At 38.1% G+C, this 21,630-nt stretch overlaps 1 protein-coding gene across 6 annotated transcripts in view; it reads right to left on the bottom strand.

Moving 5' to 3' along the window:
• The window catches only part of MYO5A (myosin VA), a 188,814-nt gene that overhangs the window by 35,256 nt on the left and 131,928 nt on the right, over positions 1-21,630 (bottom strand). For 4 of the 6 annotated variants that reach the window (XM_060618497.3, XM_060618500.3, XM_060618501.3 and 1 more), the window contains exons 21-27: positions 19,703-19,942; positions 18,243-18,491; positions 15,183-15,276; positions 12,712-12,860; positions 8,196-8,309; positions 1,336-1,479; positions 1,026-1,079 (exon numbers count right to left, since the gene is read on the bottom strand). In XM_060618497.3, coding sequence (XP_060474480.2) covers positions 1,026-1,079; positions 1,336-1,479; positions 8,196-8,309; positions 12,712-12,860; positions 15,183-15,276; positions 18,243-18,491; positions 19,703-19,942 — 1,044 coding nt within the window. The remainder of the gene's footprint in view (positions 1-1,025; positions 1,080-1,335; positions 1,480-8,195; positions 8,310-12,711; positions 12,861-15,182; positions 15,277-18,242; positions 18,492-19,702; positions 19,943-21,630) is intronic. The other 2 variants (XM_060618499.3, XM_078448624.2) reach the window with 1 other exon arrangement.

Here is a 21,630-nt window from a genome sequence, read left to right as displayed (position 1 = left end):
TTGTTTTAAATCTCAACTCTTGGGTTACCCAAGATGCTTTGTATTTTAAGAACTCCTGTTCCTTCTTAATCAGAGCCTTTTCTTGTGTTCAACTGCTCTGGGACACACAGTGCCTGCTAGATAGACATTGCCTTTAACCATTAAGAAGACAATTCTTTACCTTCATTTTCCTTCTCGCAACAGTTTCTAAAAAATAAAACAGAATATGTTTCTACTGTAATACCTAGCAAACTAATACCTAGTTATCTTCCTCTACAAATACGTAGTTTCAGTGGGGTTTGGTGGTTAGAGTACGGAATTTGGAGCCAAAGATAACTATGTTCAAATCCTGTTCCTGTTGGTTTCTAGTGGGGTGATCTCAGGGAAGTTATTTATATCTCTTAGCCTCAATTTTCTCATCTGTAAAATGGGAACTAAAATACTCACTTGCAGTATTATTCTAAGAATTAGAGCTAATATGTACTTTACATAATATATACTTTTCATACTAAAGTACATATTAGCTCTAAGATTACTGTAAGAATTAGAGCTAATACATAAAGTATAGGCATTTAAAAATGATGATAGTAATGATAGCAACCAACATTCACTGGGTACTTACTATGTGCTGGGCATTATCCTAAGCAGTTTACTGGATTACTTCACATAATCTTCAGACAGTCTTATAATATAAATATTACCATTATCTCCATTTTATAGATGAGAAAAGTGAGGCACAGAAAAGATACATCACTTATACACAGCCATATAGTGGCAGATCTGGCATTTGAACCCACGCAGTCTGATGCTAGAATCCATAGCCTCAAATGGCAGCTACTGCTCCTGATCTGCTTGGACTCAATTCTAGCTTATGTGAAATAGAATCTACAAAAAGAAACAACACAAGGCTAGAAGTAAGGCCTGAATAAGGTTGAAGCTAGGACTTCTGGTGCCCTTAAGGACATTCTCTAAGAAAAACAGAAGCTCTGAGCAGATTACTTGCCAAAACAAGATATTCAAAGCCTTGAGCAGTAACTTCCCATTACCTTGAGTGACTCATATTCCAGTTCTGCGCCTCTAATTTGTGGTCTTTCTTCTTCCTAGGGAAAATGTAAAGTTAAAAACTTTATAAATAAGTAGTTATATTTTAATTGTCACATTTTTACCCAGAATATTTCCTTGCTCCACAGAAAATAGTGAGGAGAGTTGAGCCCTCACTAAATGAACCAAATTCTGCTTAGATAAAGTACTTCTGGGCAGGGTTTCCATTAAAGAAGAGATTGCAGACTTGCACATAAAGTCCCAGGCTCAGAGCTCAATTTGCCCTTAGCCCTGGGCTGCAGGAGCACTGCACACCTTTGCTTTGCTGCGGAGCACCTGCTCCTCCTTGCGGTCCAGCTCATCCTGCATCACCTGCTTCTCCTGCTCCAGCTCTGTGACCCGCTTCTGGAGCTTGAGGAACAATGACATGTCCAGAGGTACCTTCTTCTCACTTGGCTCCTAAACCCCAGAAATCATAAGATGGTCAAGATGATCCAGAACATGTACAAGCCAATGAGAAAATAATGAACAGTCCAATAAAAAAAAAAGAGCAAACTTAAAGAAGAAACATAAATGACCAAAAAGTATATAAATAACACATCCAACCTAGCTAATGAATAGAGAAATGCAAACTAAGCAACAATTAGCACTACTTTCCCCTGTCAGATTGGCAAAGACCGGAAAGATTGAGAATGCCATGTGTTAGTAACAGCGTCTTATATAATACTGATGGAAGTATAAGTAGGCCTTGTAAAAGGGCAAGGTAACTGCACTTATTAAAATTTAAATGTGTATACCCTTTAACCTAGCAATATGTTTTTAAGAATTAATCCTGCAGAGATTCTTATACAAGTACACAAAAATATATAGAAAAAAATGTTCATTGCAGCATTTTTTGCAATTGTAAAAAATGGGCAAAAAAACCCTGAATGTCAATAGAAGAGTTGCTTAAATCATAGTATAACCATACTATAAAATATTTTATAGCTGTTAAAAAAAAAAGAAATATATATACATGAGTGGATAAATATGTCCTAGATAAAAGTATTAAGTGAAATATACAAGTTGTAGGGGTATTTATATTATCTTATTTTCATTACAAAAACAAACAAACAAATAAATGCATGTGACTCTTAAATATATCTAGCACATGGCATACTAAAATCTAAAAAGTCATCAATGGTTATCTCGGAGAATGGGAGGTGCTACGGGAAAGTTTCATTTTCTACTTTACACATTTCTTTTCTTCTCTTTTTTTAATGTTTATTCATTTTTGAGACAGAGAAAGAGAGTGAGCAGGGGAGGAGTAGAGAGAGAAGGGGACACAAAATCCAAAGCAGGCTCTAGGCTCTGAGCTGTCAGCAGAGAGCCCAACATGGGGCTCGAACTCACAAACCATTTGATCATGACCTGAGCTGAAGTTGGAGGCTTAACTGACTGAGCCACCCAGGCGCCCTGACTAGTTTACACATTTCTATATTAGAATTGTTTATAATGAGCATGACATGTTTTTCTATTTAGGAAAAATGATTTGTGAAAAGGTGATACCATAAATATATTGAGACCAGACAGAGAAAAGCGAAAAACTAAAACATGTATAGCTCTTAGTAAAGTGAAATATAACTGAGTAGCATTTGAAAAGTACATCAATTGGTTCTAAAACAGAATCATAGTGAGAACTACTATGTGTAAATAAAGATACACTAACTAAAGGTGAGCAAAGGGAAAGAATTACCAACCACTACCACGGAAGTTCTGAGCATGACATAGGTGCTTTACCTTGTTTACTTCGGGTTTGAATTTTTAGTGAGGTAAGAAGAGAAAGAATTGTGTCATTGGATTTAATGGAGAGGATAAAGAGTCTCTTTTTGTTAGAAAGAGAGAAAACAGTAACAATAACTTAATTACATGGTCAAAGTGTAATTCTTAACTGATTAGTAAATCTTATATTTCAAATTGTCAATTAAAACAATTTTTTTTCTGATGTAAAAGCAAAATAAGCTTATGAAGAAAGCTTAGGAAATAAGTACAAAGAAGAAAAACAAAGCCATAATCACATACCCAGAGAAAACCTACAATTTCTGTCCAGTCTTTTTTCTATAGATTTAAGTAATTGGAATATTTTCATTCTAATTTTGTATTGTCTTTTAAATTTAGCATTGTATCACAAATGTTTTCCAAATATAGAATATGATACTTGAAACCATAATTTTTAAAAGCTATACTGACATGTGTACCATCATTTGATTATCTATTACCTTACTGATGGGCATTGAAGTTGTTTCTAATCGTTTGCTATTGAAATATACTAAAATAAATATCCTAGTACATAAATATCCAAATATTAATGTTTTAAAGTCTGCTAACTTGGTTGGACCAGCTTATACTTCCATCAAGCAACCAACACCTTGCCTGGTACAATGATGGTTAGGATTTAAAAAAAAAAAAAAAAAGGCTCAATTGATAGACCAAAAGTGGTATGTAACTATAGTTTTAATTTATATTTCTTCACCTTTTGATGAGGTTGAATCATTTTTATATTCATTAGTTATCTTCAGTCTTTTGTGAATTGTCAGTAGTGTCGAATTCAGTGTTATTCCAGTTGTAAAAAAAACATCTAAGAAGAATTAATTAAACTAAGAAGTGGGGCATTTATATGTACTATCAAGGTCATTTACCCACAAACTAGTTAGGCCTGGATTTTTGCTTACTGTCCACTCTTGCAATGTTAATGTTCAACAGTAAGAAAAAGTTTAGGTATATGGTATTCACCATAAAGTTTGTCCTGACTTAGCAGAACAGATATAACATCCTGCCTGAACACGAAATTATTATACACTTTCATTCATATAAAAACTCATTTCTATACATCCCATAAACACTTGTATATTAGCTTATTTACAATGTAAACATTCCATTCATGTGTTTTTAATGTTTGTTCATCTATTAATGATGTATGTGTACCTGAAAATCTTAATTATTTAATCTTTTTTTACACTGTAATAAAAGACTTTACCTCACAATGAGTATAATATTTCACTCATTGTACTCAAAATGTCATCATTTGGGAATCATTCCTTTCAGCCTTGAATGGGCATTTTCACTTAAAAGGAATCTTCTTGGGGCGCCTGGGTGGCTCAGTCGGTTGGGCATTCGACTTCAGCTCAGGTCATGATCTCATAGTTCATGGGTTCAAGCTCCACGTCGGGCTCTGTACTGACGGCTCAGAGCCTGGAGCCTGTTTCAGATTCTGTGTCTTCCTCTCTCTCTGCCCCTCCCCTACTCATGTGTGCTCTCTCTCTTTTTCTCTCTCCAAAATAAACATTAAAAAAATAAATAAGAAAGTAAAAGGGATCTTCTTATTAAAATGGGATGGGGTAATTCTTCAGATATTAGCAAATACTACATAAAGGATTAGTTGATTGCTAGATAAAAGCAAAATTCTATAGATAGGAATATTAAAATAGGAAATGAAAGAACACAAAACTGCTTGAGGCATAATGACTGGTAATTACTTAGGAGTGCTCTGCATGGTGTCCATTCTTAGCCCTAATGACATATCTAGTCAAAGAGATACCATTTGTCTTCTCTACACCACATGAGCAAAAAGGAAGAATGGGCCATCTGGCTCAGAGGTTTCTGGGGTTTTGCTTTGCTTTCCTTCCTCAGAAAGGACTTTGTCATCCAGGGCTTTTCTGAGAGAGTGAAGCTTTGAAACTGACCTAAAAAATAACAGTCTCTCATCTGAGGAAAATGAGGAAGACAAGAGAACTTATTCATAAAATTACCACCGTAGGTCTGCAGTCATTCTGGAATTATTGCTAACAACAGCTGAGAAAGTTATGGTGACCTTTTCCCTGGGTTTGACATGTGTGAGGAAGCTCAAGGGCAGAAGCAGAACTGGGGTTATTTGTCAATGGCTACCAAGAAAGGAGAAGCCAAGTTTCCAAGAGAATGCAACACCTGACAATGAAGATGCACATGTGGGAGGGCTGCACAGAAGTGGAGCTGAGGTGGGCTCTCCAGAGGGAAACAGCAGTGGAGGTGACAGCCTGACTCGTGAACAACAAATCACAGGTTTGGCAAAGATAGAAAGACATTAATTCTTTTTTTTTTTTTTTAATTAAAAAAAAATATTTTTAATGTTTATTTATTTTTGACAGAGAGAGAGAGAGAGAGACAGAGCATGAGTGGGGGAGGAGCAGAGATAGAGGGAGACACAGAATCTGAAACAGGCTCCAGGCTCTGAGCTGTCAGCACAGAGTCTGACGCGGGGCTCAAACTCACAGACAGTGAGATCATGACCTCAGCTGAAGTCGGACGCTCAACCAACTGAGCCACCCAGGCACCCCTAGATTTCTATCCTTCTGATCCTGACCATACCTCATCAAAATTGTAGGATATTCACTGGAAGCCTGTTTATAAGAACAAAAACATGGATTTATTGAACACTTACTAGGTACCAAACACCATTGCAAGTGCTTTCTAAGAATTACCTCAATTATCAACTTACTATAAAGTAACATAATAATAATAGCATATCAATTCACAGATGAGGAAACTGAGGCACAGAGAGACTGAGGCTAAAGTTATGGACTCAGTTCCAGGAAGGAGAGTTATTGTAGTCGGTCCAATGTTCAAGATAGCCTTTCTAACCAGAGCTGGCTACATTTCAAATGCACGTACTTAGTCACAGGGAACAAGATGACTAGTTCAGTGAAAAGTCGTTCCTATTAGTGAGAGAAGATTTCCAGGTGCACGACCTACTGCTAATGGTCAGTGCATGTGAAGGACAATATACAATGCTCCAGATCTGTCTGTGATTTCTGGAGCACAATTCATACTTCATTATTCAAAAGAGATGAGCAAAGTACTAAATCCCACTCTAAAATAACTGTTTTTTAAATTTATTTTTACTTTTTGAGAGACACAGAGAGAGAAAGAGAGAGAGACAGAGAGAGAGAGAGAGCACATGCACTCAAGTAGGGAAAGAGAAGAAGGAGAGGGTGGGTTCTGTGCTCAGCTCACTATCATGAGGTCATGACATGAGCGGTAATCAAGAATCAGATGCTTAACTGACTGAGACATCCAGATGCCCATAAAATAACTCTTATTTGGGAAAAGATTCAGCAGAATATAGGTGAGAATTAGAAACAAAAAGGTTACCCCTCCCCTCAAATCTGGAAGAATTTGGACAAAACTTGAAAAGAGTAGAAAAATTAGGTAAAGCGCAGAAGAGTTTTTGAGATTAAAAACATAATGTCCTCAAGAAAAACTATCAATAAGATGCCTCTTGGCCCTGAGTTTAATACAAAATAATCTGCAGCAAAAACACCCTTTTCTGTCATGGCTTTCCCCTCCCTTGCAGGAGCTGCTCAAGTGGTATTGCACTGAAGCCAACAGTTTGTAAACATACTTCCCTCATACTGCTGGGAATGAGTACTCCCATTAAGACCAACTGCATGCAATCCTAAAACCTTCATATCCACTAGAGGCTCAGAGGCTGTAATTTTGAAATCTTTGTGGCAGTCTCCAAAGATAGCTACCAATGATTTCTCCCAACACAAATGTCTTTTCTCCTATCAAGAGATGAAGTCTAGGGCATCTGGGTGGCTCAATCGGTTAAGCGTCCAACTCTTGATTTCAGCTCAGGTCATGATCCCAGGGTCACGGGGATCCGTGCTGAGCACGGAGGCTGCTTAAAATTCTCTCTCTCTCCCCCTGTGCCGCACCCCCACCTCCCACCATCAAGCTCTATTAAAAAAAAAAAATGTTTAAAAAAATAAAAAGAGATGAAGTCTATTCTCCTTCTCCTGAGTCTGGGCTGGTCTTGTAATTTGCTATGACCATACAGTGTGGCAGAATTGACACGATGTTGGTTCTGGGCCTGGCCCTAAGAGTCCGGGCATCTTTTGCTCTTACATCCTTAGAACCTATTTGTCATGTTGCTGAATAAAGAAACCACATGGAAAAGCCCAAGGAAGAAAACCTCGGCATCTGAGCTAATGCTGGGAGGTGCTCTAACCGACACCATGTGGAGCAGAAGAACCACCGAATCAATATTCAAAGAGTTTTGAACAATAATAAATTGCTGTTGTTTGAAGCCACCAAAGTTTGGGATGGCTTGTTACATGGCAACGAATAACTGGAACCACCTCTATTCTGCTACACAGTGGCCAGACTGCTGTTATCAATGGTCCCCAGACTAATGTTAGCTATAGACAGAAATGGCACTGGGGAACTGCAGTGTAAAGTCCCCGGATGGGAGGAAGTAAAGAATGGAGCGCCTAACAGACCAGCCTCAGTTTGAATGCCAGATCTGCCACTTATAAGCTGTGACCTTTGATCAGTTAACTGAGGCTTCTTGTATGTATGATTCCAACTATATGACATATTTCCTTAAAATGAACACAATTAGATGGCAGAAAATTTCATTCCTGAGTAAAACCAAGACAAAAAGGGAAAGAATCATTCAATTTTCTTTGGCTGTTCTGCCAGAAGCAGTCTATTTCTGACTTGGCCATTTTCTCAGAATGTGACATAAAAATAGAAGAGCTGTGCCTGAATTATCCATTAGCGAAACTAATATCACATCTGAAAAGAAGATCTGAGAATTAGTTTGGCAAAAATCTAACTTAAAGTCACCATACTCTTGGAGTTACGGTAATGTGCCATTTTGGTTTCATACCCCATAACACAAAACAGTAAGGCAGATTTATAAGCTATTTTTCTTGCATTTTTGTGGAAAAAAATTATTTTGGTAAAAACTGTCATCAAACAGAGGTAGCAGATTTGCTAAACTCTTGGACATTGGTTATTTACAATATTCAAGGACAAAACAATTGACCTCAGTCTGAAATAAATTCATGACAGGCTATGTTTTTTTGTAATAGGGTATGTTAAGATGTAGAAGGGAACTGTAAAAGAAAAAAATCTGGTCATCAAAATTACATGAAAAGTTAAGATGTCTATTGACAAAAAAATATATGTAGTAAGTAAGCAAGTACATATAGGAAAATATAAGTAATAATTTATAAGCTAATTAAGTACCCATTAGTCACTTATGAGTATAGTTTGAAACGACTGTTACATTTAAGGGCAAATGGGGTCTGCCCCACAATGGAAATGTTCTCTGTTAATGATAGCATGGTCACATCCTGGTGTCTAAAATGTACCTCTGTCCTCAATGGCATATCTTCAGTTTCTGCAATTTCAGAGCTAAAGGTGTATTCAGACTCATTGCTGCTATGAGTGGAGTCTGTTCTCTTGTGTCCAGGCTTAGGCACATTCTGCAAGGCAAATAAACCAAGAATAATTAACACAACATAATTAAAAAGTTAAGTCATACTTAAGACAGCATCCACCTTAACTTGGTTCTAATCCCCACTCACTGACTTGCTGTTCTCATGCCCGAATACGATGTTCCATGTTGTCCTTACCAAACCTTTACAAAAGGGTCATTTTCTGGACTCTTCAAAGAAAGAAAAAGATGCACCATCAGGGCATGACAAGAACACAAAACCAAATACTCAAATGAAAATCATCTGAGATTATTAGCAGAGTCCCCTTTGGGTTTTTAAAGTTGTGAGTAGCCAATCACACTGGGTGAAGTGTAGGTATAACACCTCAGTACCCAAACACTGACTTCAGTGTTGCAATTACATAAACCTTGGTAAAATGCTCATGAAATATGTTTAATGAAAGCATAATCATTTTCCTGCACTGTATTTGAGCATAAGTGGAAAAAAAGAGAGGGGTTCTACATAGGTGACTATAAATTCTGTCATTTTTGTGCATGGAGTTGATTTTCTGGAGTCAGCAGTGGGAAGTGTGAGCAGTACAGGAGAGGTAAGAAAGCTGTTCCAAGAATCCTCTGAAGTCCTGAAGTTACTGATTCAGGGAGTCCAAGTGACATTTCTATGACATGTGGTACCTATGAGATTAGCATTCAGAAAGCTGATGGAAAACAAAAGTTAAGCAATTACAGTCTGTTCCTTCGTGTAGGAGAAAGGGTTAGAGAATGACTTCAAGAAAGAAGGAATAAAAAGGCTGGGTTTTGTGCCCCTCACTCCTGGGGTGTCCACCCCCCCCCCCCAACCTCAGAAGAGGTGAAAATGTCCAGAAAAACCTCTGGAAACTTTTCATCTGTCCAATTTCCTTTACTCCTTCCCCCAGCTGCAGGAAGAGCCAGAAGCCACAAAGAGCTTCTTTGCCTCTCTCTCTCTCCCATAACCAAGCTTATAGAGAACAGACCCAACTGCATGACTAAAGGAAAGCCAGCATCCAGGGGCAGTTGAAAGTCTCCAGGCCACCGCAACCGGTACTCTGGTGCATAAGGAAGATCCAAGAGCACCAGAACTTCTGAAACTAGCTAGCAGCTAGGGTCCACCCTAAAGGGGACAATCACTCCACATAAAGTCAAAGGCACTCAGATTTACTTTCTGTTTACATACACCGGCAACCTTAAAGTTCCTAGCCCCAGCCAACAGGTGTATGGGACGCTGTTTATTAATTGGTTGTGTCATTAAGAAAAACAGGTCCAGGGGCGCCTGGGTGGCTCAGTCGGTTGAGCGTCCGACTTCAGCTCAGGTCATGATCTCATGGTCCGTGAGTTCGAGCCCCGCGTCGGGCTCTGTGCTGACATCTCAGAGCCTGGAGCCTGCTTCAGATTCTGTGTCTCCCTCTCTCTCTGCCCCTCCCCCGCTCATACTCTGTCTCTCTGTCAAAAATAAATAAACATTTAAAAAAAAAAAAACAACAAAAACCCAGGTCCATATAAATACGGAGACAAAGGGTTTTAATAAGCTTATTTAAAGATGAGTTAGACCCCTATTTTTCCTCATGTATGTATTACCAAACAACAAATAGCTTAAGGTATGAATAGAAGCAATGCTATGTCTGTGATTTAACGTAACTTTTGTATACAGGACAGTGGTTAAATGCTCTGCGTCTATAGGAGAGAGCTGGGTAGGAATTCCAGGTCTGCCATTTTCTGTCCCTTACTTCTCCAGGCCTCACCTTCATTATCAGAAAAAGGTAGATAATAATATTATCTACCTAAGAGGGTTTATGTGAGGATTAAATAAGATAGCGCAAGTAAAGAGCATGGTTTTTGGCACGTAACAAGGATTCAATTAATGTTAACTGATGTTGCCATAATTGTTAGGACTCTGAAGTAATGCAACAACTCCCTCACGCATTGCCTTTTGTTCCCCAAGTTTTTAGTCCATATGCTATTCAATTACAAGGACAAACATACTACTTGATCATCAAGTGCTCCTTCAAGATCTGCATCTCATGCCTCCTCTTATCTGTCATTTCTCCAATAATTCCTTCTTTTCTTGGACCTGTCTTACTCCCTTCATCAAGATTAACGACCCCACTGTTGACACGCAGGACTCCCTCCTTACTTGGAATGAATTTATCTTTAAACACTTCACAAGTCTGTATTCCATTGCCTCATTATCCTTTCACTGTCTGCTTGAATTTCCTTGGCCCTGGATTTAGTATTTTCTTCCTTCTGCTCTACAACTGAATGTTCCTGGAGAAAAATCCGACAACACTTCTTGGTACCAGGGCCAACAAATCTAGTAATCACTGGTAATCAGTGCCATTAACTTTGGCCCATGTATCACAGGTTACCAGAAGCGCTGAAGCAGTCTATCAATTCCCCCTCCCTAAAGTTTCCTGCCATCCATTTGAGGAGTCTATTTACCATAAATGCTTCCTAAGCATTATGGCAGTGAGAGCTGCATCTGCAGAACAGTGTCAATGATAGATTAGTCGAGTACCCATCTGTTAGTTGCGAAGTCCCTACCTAAACATTAAAATAAGATATTGCTATTATTTATTTATTCCTAAATTATAAAGTCCATTTTTTAATTCTCTGCAATTCTTGGCAAATATTTTCTACCAAGACTGCAATCTTCACTGTGTCTGGAGCTAGGAAAGGGGACCTAATGAAGAGCTGAGTAGGAAGCAAGTAGACTCTCATCTTCCTTCCTTTGCTATTTTCCTTTTCCCTCCTTCTGACCATTTTGTTACCCAAAAGGAAGGACAATGAGTCATCGGCATACAAAAGAGAGGGTTATAAGCTGAGAAATAAGAAATTAAGCAGCTAAACTGTCCCTGGAACTTGATTACATCTTCCTTTTTCCACAGCACTTCTGGGAACAGAATGGGTAGCAGGCAGAGACTTGCTCAGCAGGAAGGAATAGCCCTGCTAAGTTGCTGGAGGATGGCCATTACTGGAGGGTCTTTTTTTAGACATTTCCAGGAATGTGCTCAGAAAGTGATGTATACGTGGCACATGCTTGTCTCATTTTATTTTCTGAGGTTCACAAGACATGCAGTATTAAAGAATCCCAGAAATTCTGAGGGAGAAAAAATTTGTTTATCTCTCTTTCAACAGAGATAAATGTGGTTCTCACATTTATTTGACCTCAATCATTTCTTTTCCCAATGCCACTTCTTAACATCTCAAGTAACTAGTGTCTTCAGAAGCACCTCATGGGACACAAAGCTTAGTGCTAACCAAAGCATAAATTAACCATAAACGCTGGCACAGTTATCTAGAAAATAGGATAAAAATACACCCAAGAATGGAATTCTGGGGAACATGATATTCAAAGACAGAGGAAAAGGACTCTAGGGAAAGCTAAAGATGGGAGAATGTAAAGGAGGAAGATTGCAGCAGGGAGAGCATGGAAGACAAGATTTAATGAGGCTCCTTTTGATTTGTCAATGATAAGGATAATGGTGACCTACTCTTATAGTTTCTCTTTGCCACGTTCAAATCAGGATAGAGTAGCAAGGTTTGAAATAACTGTCCGACTGGCATTCAAATTAGCTAATTTTAACCTCTTTGAGACTAGATTTTCTCATCTTCAAGGTGATACATTTATTTCATTTTTTTTTGTATGTTACATAATCTCCTTTATTTTCCCTTTTTAAATGTCATATTTAAAAAACATTGTCAAAGGGTACAGATAAAGGCAAAATTTGAAGCAAACATTCTCTGCCACAGATATCTGATTACCTTGTTTTTTATAAGACATATTTCAGAGCATTTCTAGCCATGGGTACCATCAGGTTACCTTCAAGGCTGGCACTTACAGGGAACAAGAGAGCTAGGGAACTCTTTGTTTCCTGACAGCAAGATAAGTAGAAGTAAGAGGCTGTGTGAAACTATTAAAAGTATAAAAGATACATTGGTAGATGCAGAAGAGTTCTTGAAATAGATGAAATAATTTGTTACAAATAGAGGCTGAACTTTCCTTTTGCAGGAATATATCTTTGAAACTGTAACAAAAACTAGTGAAGGAAATACTCAATTATATAAATATTTGCTTTATATGCAAATTTTACATGAAGTCATCCAATACATAAAATGAAGTCCAGCTATATGACTTTATACTAACCTACAGTCCAGTCTTTAAAATGTTTGACTTTGCAAAGTATTTATGAATAAAATTATATGATTTGTGGGATCTTCTCTACAACAACTCAATCCACTGGATAGGGTGGGAAGGAGGGATAGAGTCGGGGTAGAAGTGTGTCGGCCATTTTGGAATTGGGTAATAAGTACATGAAGTACATGGGGATTCATTCCACTATTCTATCTGCCTTTATAAGTTGCCATAAAAAATCAAGTGTTTTCATTAAAAAAAAAAAATCAAGTGTTTTACTCACTACCATCAGAGTCATCTCTTCCTTGAGGTCATCATATCGTTCTTCTAAGCGACTGAACTCATTCAGAAGGTTCTGATATCTCAGCCTTTCATCATTAAGATCGAGTTCCAGTTGTTTCGTTTCTTCTACTAACTTCTTCTCCATAGTCTCTGAAAGAAAGAAGAGAGAAAAGCATAATAAAGATGGCTCTACAAAAGTCAAGAGTACAAACATTTACACTGACTCCCAGCTTCTCTGCAAAGAATTTTTTTTTTACCACCATGATCTATGAAGAGTATCTTATTGAATGTAGGGAAAGAGAAAATACCATGACAAAAAAATGAAATTGTTTGTTAATAACAACAATCATCTACTGAGTTCTTCCATATACTATGAATTCAATGCCACTAGTTCATTCACTGGTTATGGCACATCCTTGATAAACTTCTACTAGTCATTGTCTAGTAACTAAAGTATTGTATTTTTTTATTCCAATATTCTGTTTCAGGTTATCACAAAATTCTTTTGTCCAAATTAGTGTACTCTGTCAAAAAGTCAGAGATAGTTCTCAGATCTCTGAGGGAGTGGCAAACTCTCAAGGAACACAGCTATCCTTTGCTACAGTCAACTCTCTGCTCACCTCAGTCCCCAGGCTGAGATCTTACGTTTTCCAGCATGCTGAACCGCCCCCAGTCCTATTACTCTCCCAATTCTAACCAGATAAGATCCCCATGTCTGGTCATGTGTGTTGTTACTTCTCCTGTGTGCTGTGGGGGGCACCCTGAACTTTCCATTTACCACCCCATTCTGCTCGCTCTGTTGCCAGCAGCTTGCATTTGCCTGGGATGTCATCTGGAGACTGGAGACGAGCCCCTGACTATAAATAAAGCAAAGTAAAAAAGCCACAGATCTCAGCTGTATGTTTTAACTCAGTGAGTCAACCAGTCACATTTATAAATGTATTAAACTTCCTAATATTTATATGGCCCACTTTATCCTCATGCTTTGTGACTAGACCTTAATCTGCCCTGCTTGCTTCGATAGCTTCACCATTTCTTTCCCCATCAGCTCTATCATAAGGGCAAGGGCCGCAAGTGCCTTGTTTCCACTGCTTCCCTGGTGCCCACTACAGTGCTTCCCTAAGGTAGGGCTCTACTAATGTGTAAATGAATGAGTGAAAGAATCTCTTCTCCCTATGACATTCTATAAATTGTCTTGTTCTTACCAGTTTGCAGAAGCTGCCTGAGGCTACCAAGAAATTTTCCCTAGGCAAATCCAATGTTATTTCTTTGTTCTTCTCATCCAATTTCAAGTAACATTTTACAATTTCCCAGAAGTATTCTCATCATTCTGGATCTTTCCATTACATTCTGCATCCTAGCAGCCTTCTTTCCATGTCTTCAGTGACTGTTTCAATCTCCCCTATCAATTTTCCTTTCTGGTTTCTTTTCTTCACCTTATCCTTTACCTGTGGACATCCTATAAGGCTTAATTTCAGATTTCTTCTCTTTTCTTTACATTAGTCCCTTTAGTAGGGAGGAGGTGGTAGGGGAAAAGGCACAGAGGGCTCTCTTACCATCATAGTTTTAATGGTACCTTAAGGCCTATTTCTTTCTGTCTCTAATCTTTAATCTCAATTTGTTTTTAGGACATCTCTATATAGAGGCCCCAGCTGACATCCAAAATTTAACATTCTAACAACTGATCTCATTAATTTTACTCATAAACAAGTATTTCCCCCCTTATTTTACTCATTAGTAATAACACATCATTATTGTTGAAATATCTCATGTCAAAACTTTAGAAAATTTTTATCCCTTTTTTGAATACCACATCAAAAAGGATAATGTTCTGGTGATTCTTTCATATACTGTATCTTTGCTCCAATCCATTTATTTCTCCCTGTCTCCGCCACCAATTACTATAGCTTAGATCTACATCTTCTTAGCCCATGTTTACTTACATGTGGACTACTTGTAAATTATCATAATTCTTATCTATCTTAAAAATGGAAAATGGAGTAAATGTCCACATCTAGTTAGTTTTCTATTCAAAAAATTAGAGTTGCTTTTTTTTTTTTTTTTCTTTTTTAGTGGAAAAAAGGTAATTTATCTTGGGAGAATAATATCTATTGGTTTAGCAAAAAATAAGTAAATAGACATGCATACGTATTAGCTCACGATTTCTTCCTAATTCAATAGAATCCTATGAGTCATAAGTAACATCATAAATGCAGAACAATTCATTTTTTTTAATTACAGATGATAGTGACTGTACATGAATTCACATTCGTACATAGAAAGATGAGATTTACGAGTTCACCAACTAAATCAAACAAAATACTTACTGTGCTTGCCTCTTGGAACTTCCTGAGTTGAGTGATGACAATCTCAACTTTTTAAAACATTTAAGCTCTAAGCAAAGTTGTAACTTAGAAAACGTTGGTCTGAGGTTGGCTGAAGCACTGTAGGTTATGGCCACGCGAGCCTTACCTGTCATCTCCTTAGCCTGCTCCACGATAAGATGATTGAGGGCTTCTTTTTCCTGCTTCAGCAAAGTATTTTCTTCCTTCAGATTTGATACCAGCTATAAAATAAAACAATAAACTCAGGTGGCTGCAGTAGACAGAGGACACCCAGTACCGAATATAAAGACCACACAGCAGTCCCTCCTTACTTCCACATCTCTGTGCCCCATTTCTGTGCCTAGTTCTATCTAGTCTTCTTTCAAACTTGGCTCAAGAATTACTCCAGACAGCCTTCCTGGAAACTCCCTCCAATTGGGTGTCTCTCCTACAGGACCCTGTATGTCCCTTGTTACAGCCCTTATAAATGATTTACTTTTCCTTCCCCAATAGACTAGAAATTCCTGGAGGATGGAGATAACTGCTGTTATGTTACTTTGTACCTTGAGCATTTAGCAACTGCCTGACACCTAGTAAGTATTTGCTCTTGAAGGAATGATAATGCCTTCTCACCTCAACAGCCTAACACAAAACTTATGTGTACTCGTGATTCAGGGATTAAGAGAGATTAAGAAGGTTCAGAAAGATATGAAGGGCATTTTGGTTCTGGAATTCACTGAATTCCTTCTGAAGCTCCCTGCTGTCTGTCTTGAGAAAGAGAATTTCCCTTTCATCTCCTTTTAAGAGTTTTACAAGGTTGCAAACTGGTCCTTTTATTCCATGTTTAAGCATTGGCCTTACAACAGTGTGAAAGTATTTAATGCCACAAAACTGCACACTTAAAAATGGTTATAGTGGTAAATTTTATGTTATGTATATTTTGAAACACACACACACACACACACACATAATAAAACACATTGACCTTTCACTTTCTAGTTCCCAGTTGGATAAGGATTCCCAGGAAGCAAAAATCAAAGCCAAAGGTTAACTGTGCAAAGTCTATAATTTACTCAGTTCATCGTTGAAATAAATATGTGTTTGTGATGAGTGAAATTTGAATTTCTTTCTCTAAGCATAAATTTAAGGAACTCTTAAAGTGATAGTTTCATTCATTCATTCATTCTTAAAGTAAGCTCTATGCCCAATGTGGGGCTCAAACCCATGACCCTGAAATCAAGAGTCACATGTTAAAGCAATAGCTTTAATAATAAAGAGAAAACTATCAGGAGTTCAGAGACAGAGAAAGAGGGCTCTGTGACTGATAATCCCTAAAGACCAGGGAGGTTAGACAGGAATACTGTGCCGGAGCAGAAGTCAGTCCAGAAGGTATTCCTTCTGATGGCTCAATCTCTTCCCTCCATACTGATATGGCCTTAATAGCTGCTCTCAGTAGAAAGGCCAGAGTTCCCTATGTGCTTGTGAAAGAAGTTGCTCTGTCAGCGGTGTGCAACCAGTAAACTATGCTGCTTCTTTGAAATACACGTGCCTAGCCCACACCCCTAGAGCTTGGCCAGGCATCTTTCTAAAAACTCTCCAGGACTTTCTGATACACACTCCTGGGTACAAACCACAGGTCTAGTGTACCTTCTAAGCTCCTTGATCAGCCTGGCTGGGAATGTAGCTTTTCTGACCACAAAGCTGGCTATCACAGTGGAATTTTTTCATTCTTCTCGATCGCTACACTCTACTCAAAACAATTAATGGTAGTGCCTACTGGGACACGTGGGTGGCCCAGTCGGTTAAGCATTGGACTTCGGCTCAGGTCATGATCTCACAGCTTGTGAGTTCAAGCCCTGTGTCAGGCTCTGTGCTGACACCTCAGAGCCTGGAGCCTGCTTCAGATTGTGTGTATCTCTCTGCCCCTTCCTTGCTCACGTTCTGTCTGTCTCTCTCTCAAAAAAAATAAAATAAATAAAATAAACATTAAAAAAATTTTTTTAAGAATTTATGTTAGTGCCTATAGCTCTCTCTGGGGAAAGCAGAAGATAATGAAATAAAAAGAAAGGAAAAATCTCAATCTGTTCATGTGTGCTATTCTTTCAGACTAGAAAGGTATGAACTTAACTTTGAAGAGGAAAAGAGAATACTCCTACCAAGCCTAAATACCCTATGGACTCAGAGGAATCTGAAAAGCTTCTGTGGGCTCAGGAAATGAAAAGGAGCTCTTAAGCTTCAAGAATATCCCTTTCAATGCATATCTGAATTCTGATAGAGTAAGTTTATCATGTCAAAATAACGTGTTTTAAAGGCGTTGTTTCTGTAGACAGAACTCAGATCTGCTAGAGACAGAGGAGGAAGTATTTTATTAAGACCCTGAACACCATGGAAAGATTGTACACTATCCTATCTGAATTGCATCGTAGCTCTTTCCAAGGTTTTTACTGCATAGGCTGTATTAATATTCAGAAGTCAATACAGAAAAAGCATAGGAAACTGGGAGTTTTGCCAGTAGTTACAGCCAACAGTCAAATCTGTTTTCACTTAAAAATGGTAATACTAGTGGAACTTATGAAAATCTATCACTTTTTTCAAGTAAGCTTTATGTTGAGGTACTTTTGTTTAAACAATACATTGTATCGCTGTTTGAGAACCTTAATGTTTTTCGTATTTAATAAAATTCTGATAGAAGTTAATATAAATGCGTGTAATGTAGAAGCACCAATAAGCAGGCATTCTTGTTATTGTTCTATCTGCACAGCAGCTCCTGGCTATCCTCAGGGTGCAGACATTTGGATTTCTCTCTCTCGGACTTCTAACACAGCCTTGATGTAGGTTTCCATAAAGATCTCTACTATCAGCTAGTGACATTTCACGGTTTGATTGGTTTCTTAATCATGTTAACTCTTTTGAAGAAAAAGGAGTCTACACTTCATCCAGACCTATGTATTTAAAGTAAGAGTGAGAGTAGGTACGTGGCCTTTAATTCTCTTCTTTGCCTCTGATCTTACTAGAGTCAAAAGATTCTACTAAAAGACGCATCATGTGGGAGAAATGCTTGGAAAATACTAATAAGGAACAGGAAGCAAACTGACATTTGTATTTCACCTTCAGTTGAAACCAACACTGAGCCACATGGGCCAGGTCATGATGACAGCACATTTCCTTGGTGAAAGGAGTAGATGGGGATATGATAACTAGATCCTACCTGCTCAGTTTCCTGTTTGTACCTATCTGCACGCTCCTCAATAGATTTTTTCTCCGACTGAGTTTGTTCCAGGTCTTTCCGGAGCTTGGCAATTTCTTCCTGCAGACTGAGAACCCGTCCAGTAGCAATCTTAGCTTCCTCCTCACTTAGTTGAAGACGCTCCAAGTCACTTCGTAGTTTCTCAGTCTCAGAGGTGTATATTCCTTCCAGATTGGTCAGTTTCTCCATGAGGCATTTGTAGTCTTTGTTCTTTTAAACATATACATAAGTAACAATAAGTAAACATATGTATCATCAAATGTATTTTGAGATAACCTTATTTACTGATCATATTCATGCTGTATCATCACAGCAACAATAGAGTATCTAACCGCAACCTTTACAATTAAGGCCTATTCTTAGGGATACAAAAAGATTAGGCACAGTTCATTCTGTAGCATGGATGTGATTTTCTCACAGTCACAAGGTAAGTACCACAGTAAATTCTTAATTTCCTATTCTTAAGCCAGAAATAGAAACATCTATACTTGCTTTGGAAAACAAATCCATGTTCTATAAAAGCCATATGCTCCCAAGTGATTCTTAAAAAATGATAAAATGGTCACAAAATCGCAAGTTACTTACAAATCGTTTTGTTACCTTAAAACTCCTCCCACTCAGAAAACCTTCCTGATGGATCCTGCTTTATTCTGTTTTTTGGGTTTTTGTGTGTGTGTGTGTGTGTTTTTTTTTTTTTTTTTTTTTTTGCTGTCCTCAGTATTTATATATTACCAATTACCATTGTATCATTTGCATGTGCTAAAATATTACTTAGTAACTATCTCTAGGAAATCAAATTTTATCTCTGCAAATAGACTGTAAGCTCCCCCAAAGCACAGACGTCTTCCTGCTTCTTTTGCCATCTCAATGCTAAACGACTCATCTGTAAAAGGAACATTATACTTTATGCAAATGAATGATAATGACAAAAGAGATTTAGAAAGTATAAAGTATAATATGACTCTTGGGCATTAAGGTCTGGCTGTAAATTTCCTCCCTTAGTCCTTGCAATCATAATCTTACCTATAAGCTTGTTACTATTTCCGTACTCCTTACTGTCATTATTATTTTACCTTTTTGCTGCGACTGAAAAGTAAAATAAGGGGAGATACTGCTGAAAATAATCCCAGTGGAGTTCTTCAAGCATGCCCCACTCTCAGGGCTCCTGTTTAAAACACACCTGGTTGGGTACCTGGGTGGCCTAATCATTTGAGCATCCAACTTCGGCTCGGGTCATGATCTCATGGTTCGTGAGTTCAAGCCCTGCAGTGGGATCTGTGCTGACAGTTCAGAGCCTGGATCCTGCTTTGGATTCTGTGTCTCCCTCTCTCTCTGCCCCTCCCCGCTCAGGGTCTGTCTTTCTCGCTCAGAAAAAAAATAAACATTAAGAAAAATAATTTTTTTTAAATATTAAAACACACCTGCTCATCAACTTTGCGCTGTAGCTGCATTATCTTGTTTTCCATGCCGATGTGGAGCTTCTTATAGCGCTCCACAGAGCGGGCCTCGATCTTGAGCTTCTTTAGCTCACGTTTGGCCATCATCCGCCGGAAGCAGCACTGAAGATAGATGATGGCATGCATACTCCTCCTGTAGTAGATACGAGCCAGCCAGCCCCGGACCCACTTCTGAATGATAACTGCTTTGTGCTCACGGAGCATCTGCACAGAAGAGGTAAGTACAGGTAATGTCAGACCCTGGACTGGACTCAAGGTTCAACATTATATGGAATCCATAAACTATCTAAAGGGAAAGATACAAAATTTGAACCAACAATGTGCTATATGGATTGTACATGGCACAAATATACGGAGGCACAAAATTATTTTAAAAGGAGATTTAAAAAGTAGACTCAGGGGCGCCAGGTGCTAAAGTGTCAGACTTTTTCAGCTCAGGTAATCATCTCACAGTTGGTGGGATCAAGGCCTGCATTGGGCTTCACACTGACAGTGCAGAGGCTGCTTGGGATTCTTTCTTTCCCTCTCTCTTTGCCCCTTCCTTGCTCGCATGCACGTGCACTCTCCCGCTCTCTCTTTCCCTCAAAATAAATAAAATGAAAGGTGATTTGAGAATCATATAAAAGTCCGTGTTATGTTCATATGTTATATGTATACATATGATGATAATGATGATAAGCAGAGGATACACATAGATGCTGTGTATGTGTATACTAAAAGGAAAACAATTCTAAAAACAAAGAAAAAACCATATTAGGTTTCTTATTGGTATATGACTTCTGTTAGCAATAGGTGATCCCTATAAAAAGAATAGAACCCTGTAGTATTAAAATAAAACACTGACCCCCCCCCCCCCCACCACACACCCCACACCCTTACTGCTGATACCATATGACCATTCATTAGGTCGATACTTGAAAACATGAGGCATGACCTGCAAGCTGACTATAGAAGCCAACGCTAGGGGCACTGCAAAGTTTGTTACTGATTTATTGACTTTATCCCCCAGAAACAAAAAAATAACACTCTTGTTTGCCATATTTGAGGAATACCATTTTAATGAGGATCTCCCATTGCTATTTCAAATGTAGCTGGAATCCATTTAGGAAATGCAAAGGTAGTAGGGAGAAGCTTCAAAAGAAAAGTAAAAGTTGAAGTGAAGTAAACTAATCTTAATTTTGATTTTATACCATCTTGTCTAAAAAAAAATTATATTACCCTAAATTTACAAACAACTTATAATAAAAAGTTGCCTTATGAAATGAATTTGTCAATAACAACCATCAAGTAGGGAGTTTATAAACAACTTCCAGAAATGATAGGGAAAAAATTCTTGAATTTTAAGAAAGGTTAAACTAGCAAAACCTTGAGGTCCTTCCAAGGACCTTGAGGTTTAATGAGATAACTCTTATGTGATATAGATGATGTTTAAATGTACACACCTAATTAAGTATTTATTAGCAATTATTACAAATGGACATAATGTATCTCTTGTGAAACTTTTTATATGTAAAAATCTCTGAAACTATTCAAAAAGAGAGAGTACCTTAATAAAATCATTAAAAGAATAGCTTCTCTTTTTAGGTTATTTAACAATGAAAAAAAGGTAACATTCTAAAGAATACATTTAAGAAATAAGTGGTTAAGTTTTAAATGACCAAATACAAAAAAATCATAGGTGTTTAGGAGATCTTACTAGTCCCTCTGGCAATTGAAGTCCGCCCTTTCTGGCTGCTCTCCTAATGCTAAGGCAGCCTGCAGGTTCCACTCAGTACAGTCGCCGTGATTCACATTGCAGTGAACCCAGCATACTGAGCTCTCACAGAACATCAAAATCCTGAGGGAGCCCCTAATCTCATCCGGATGACTAGTGACCAACTGGGTTAGACTCA

Source organism: Panthera onca, chromosome B3 (genome assembly GCF_046562875.1).
Source record: "Panthera onca isolate mPanOnc1 chromosome B3, mPanOnc1 haplotype 2, whole genome shotgun sequence".
In the NCBI taxonomy this organism is placed as follows: Eukaryota; Metazoa; Chordata; class Mammalia; order Carnivora; family Felidae; genus Panthera; species Panthera onca.
Note: the sequence above shows the minus strand (reverse complement) of the source record. Positions and strands in the feature narration are given on the sequence as shown.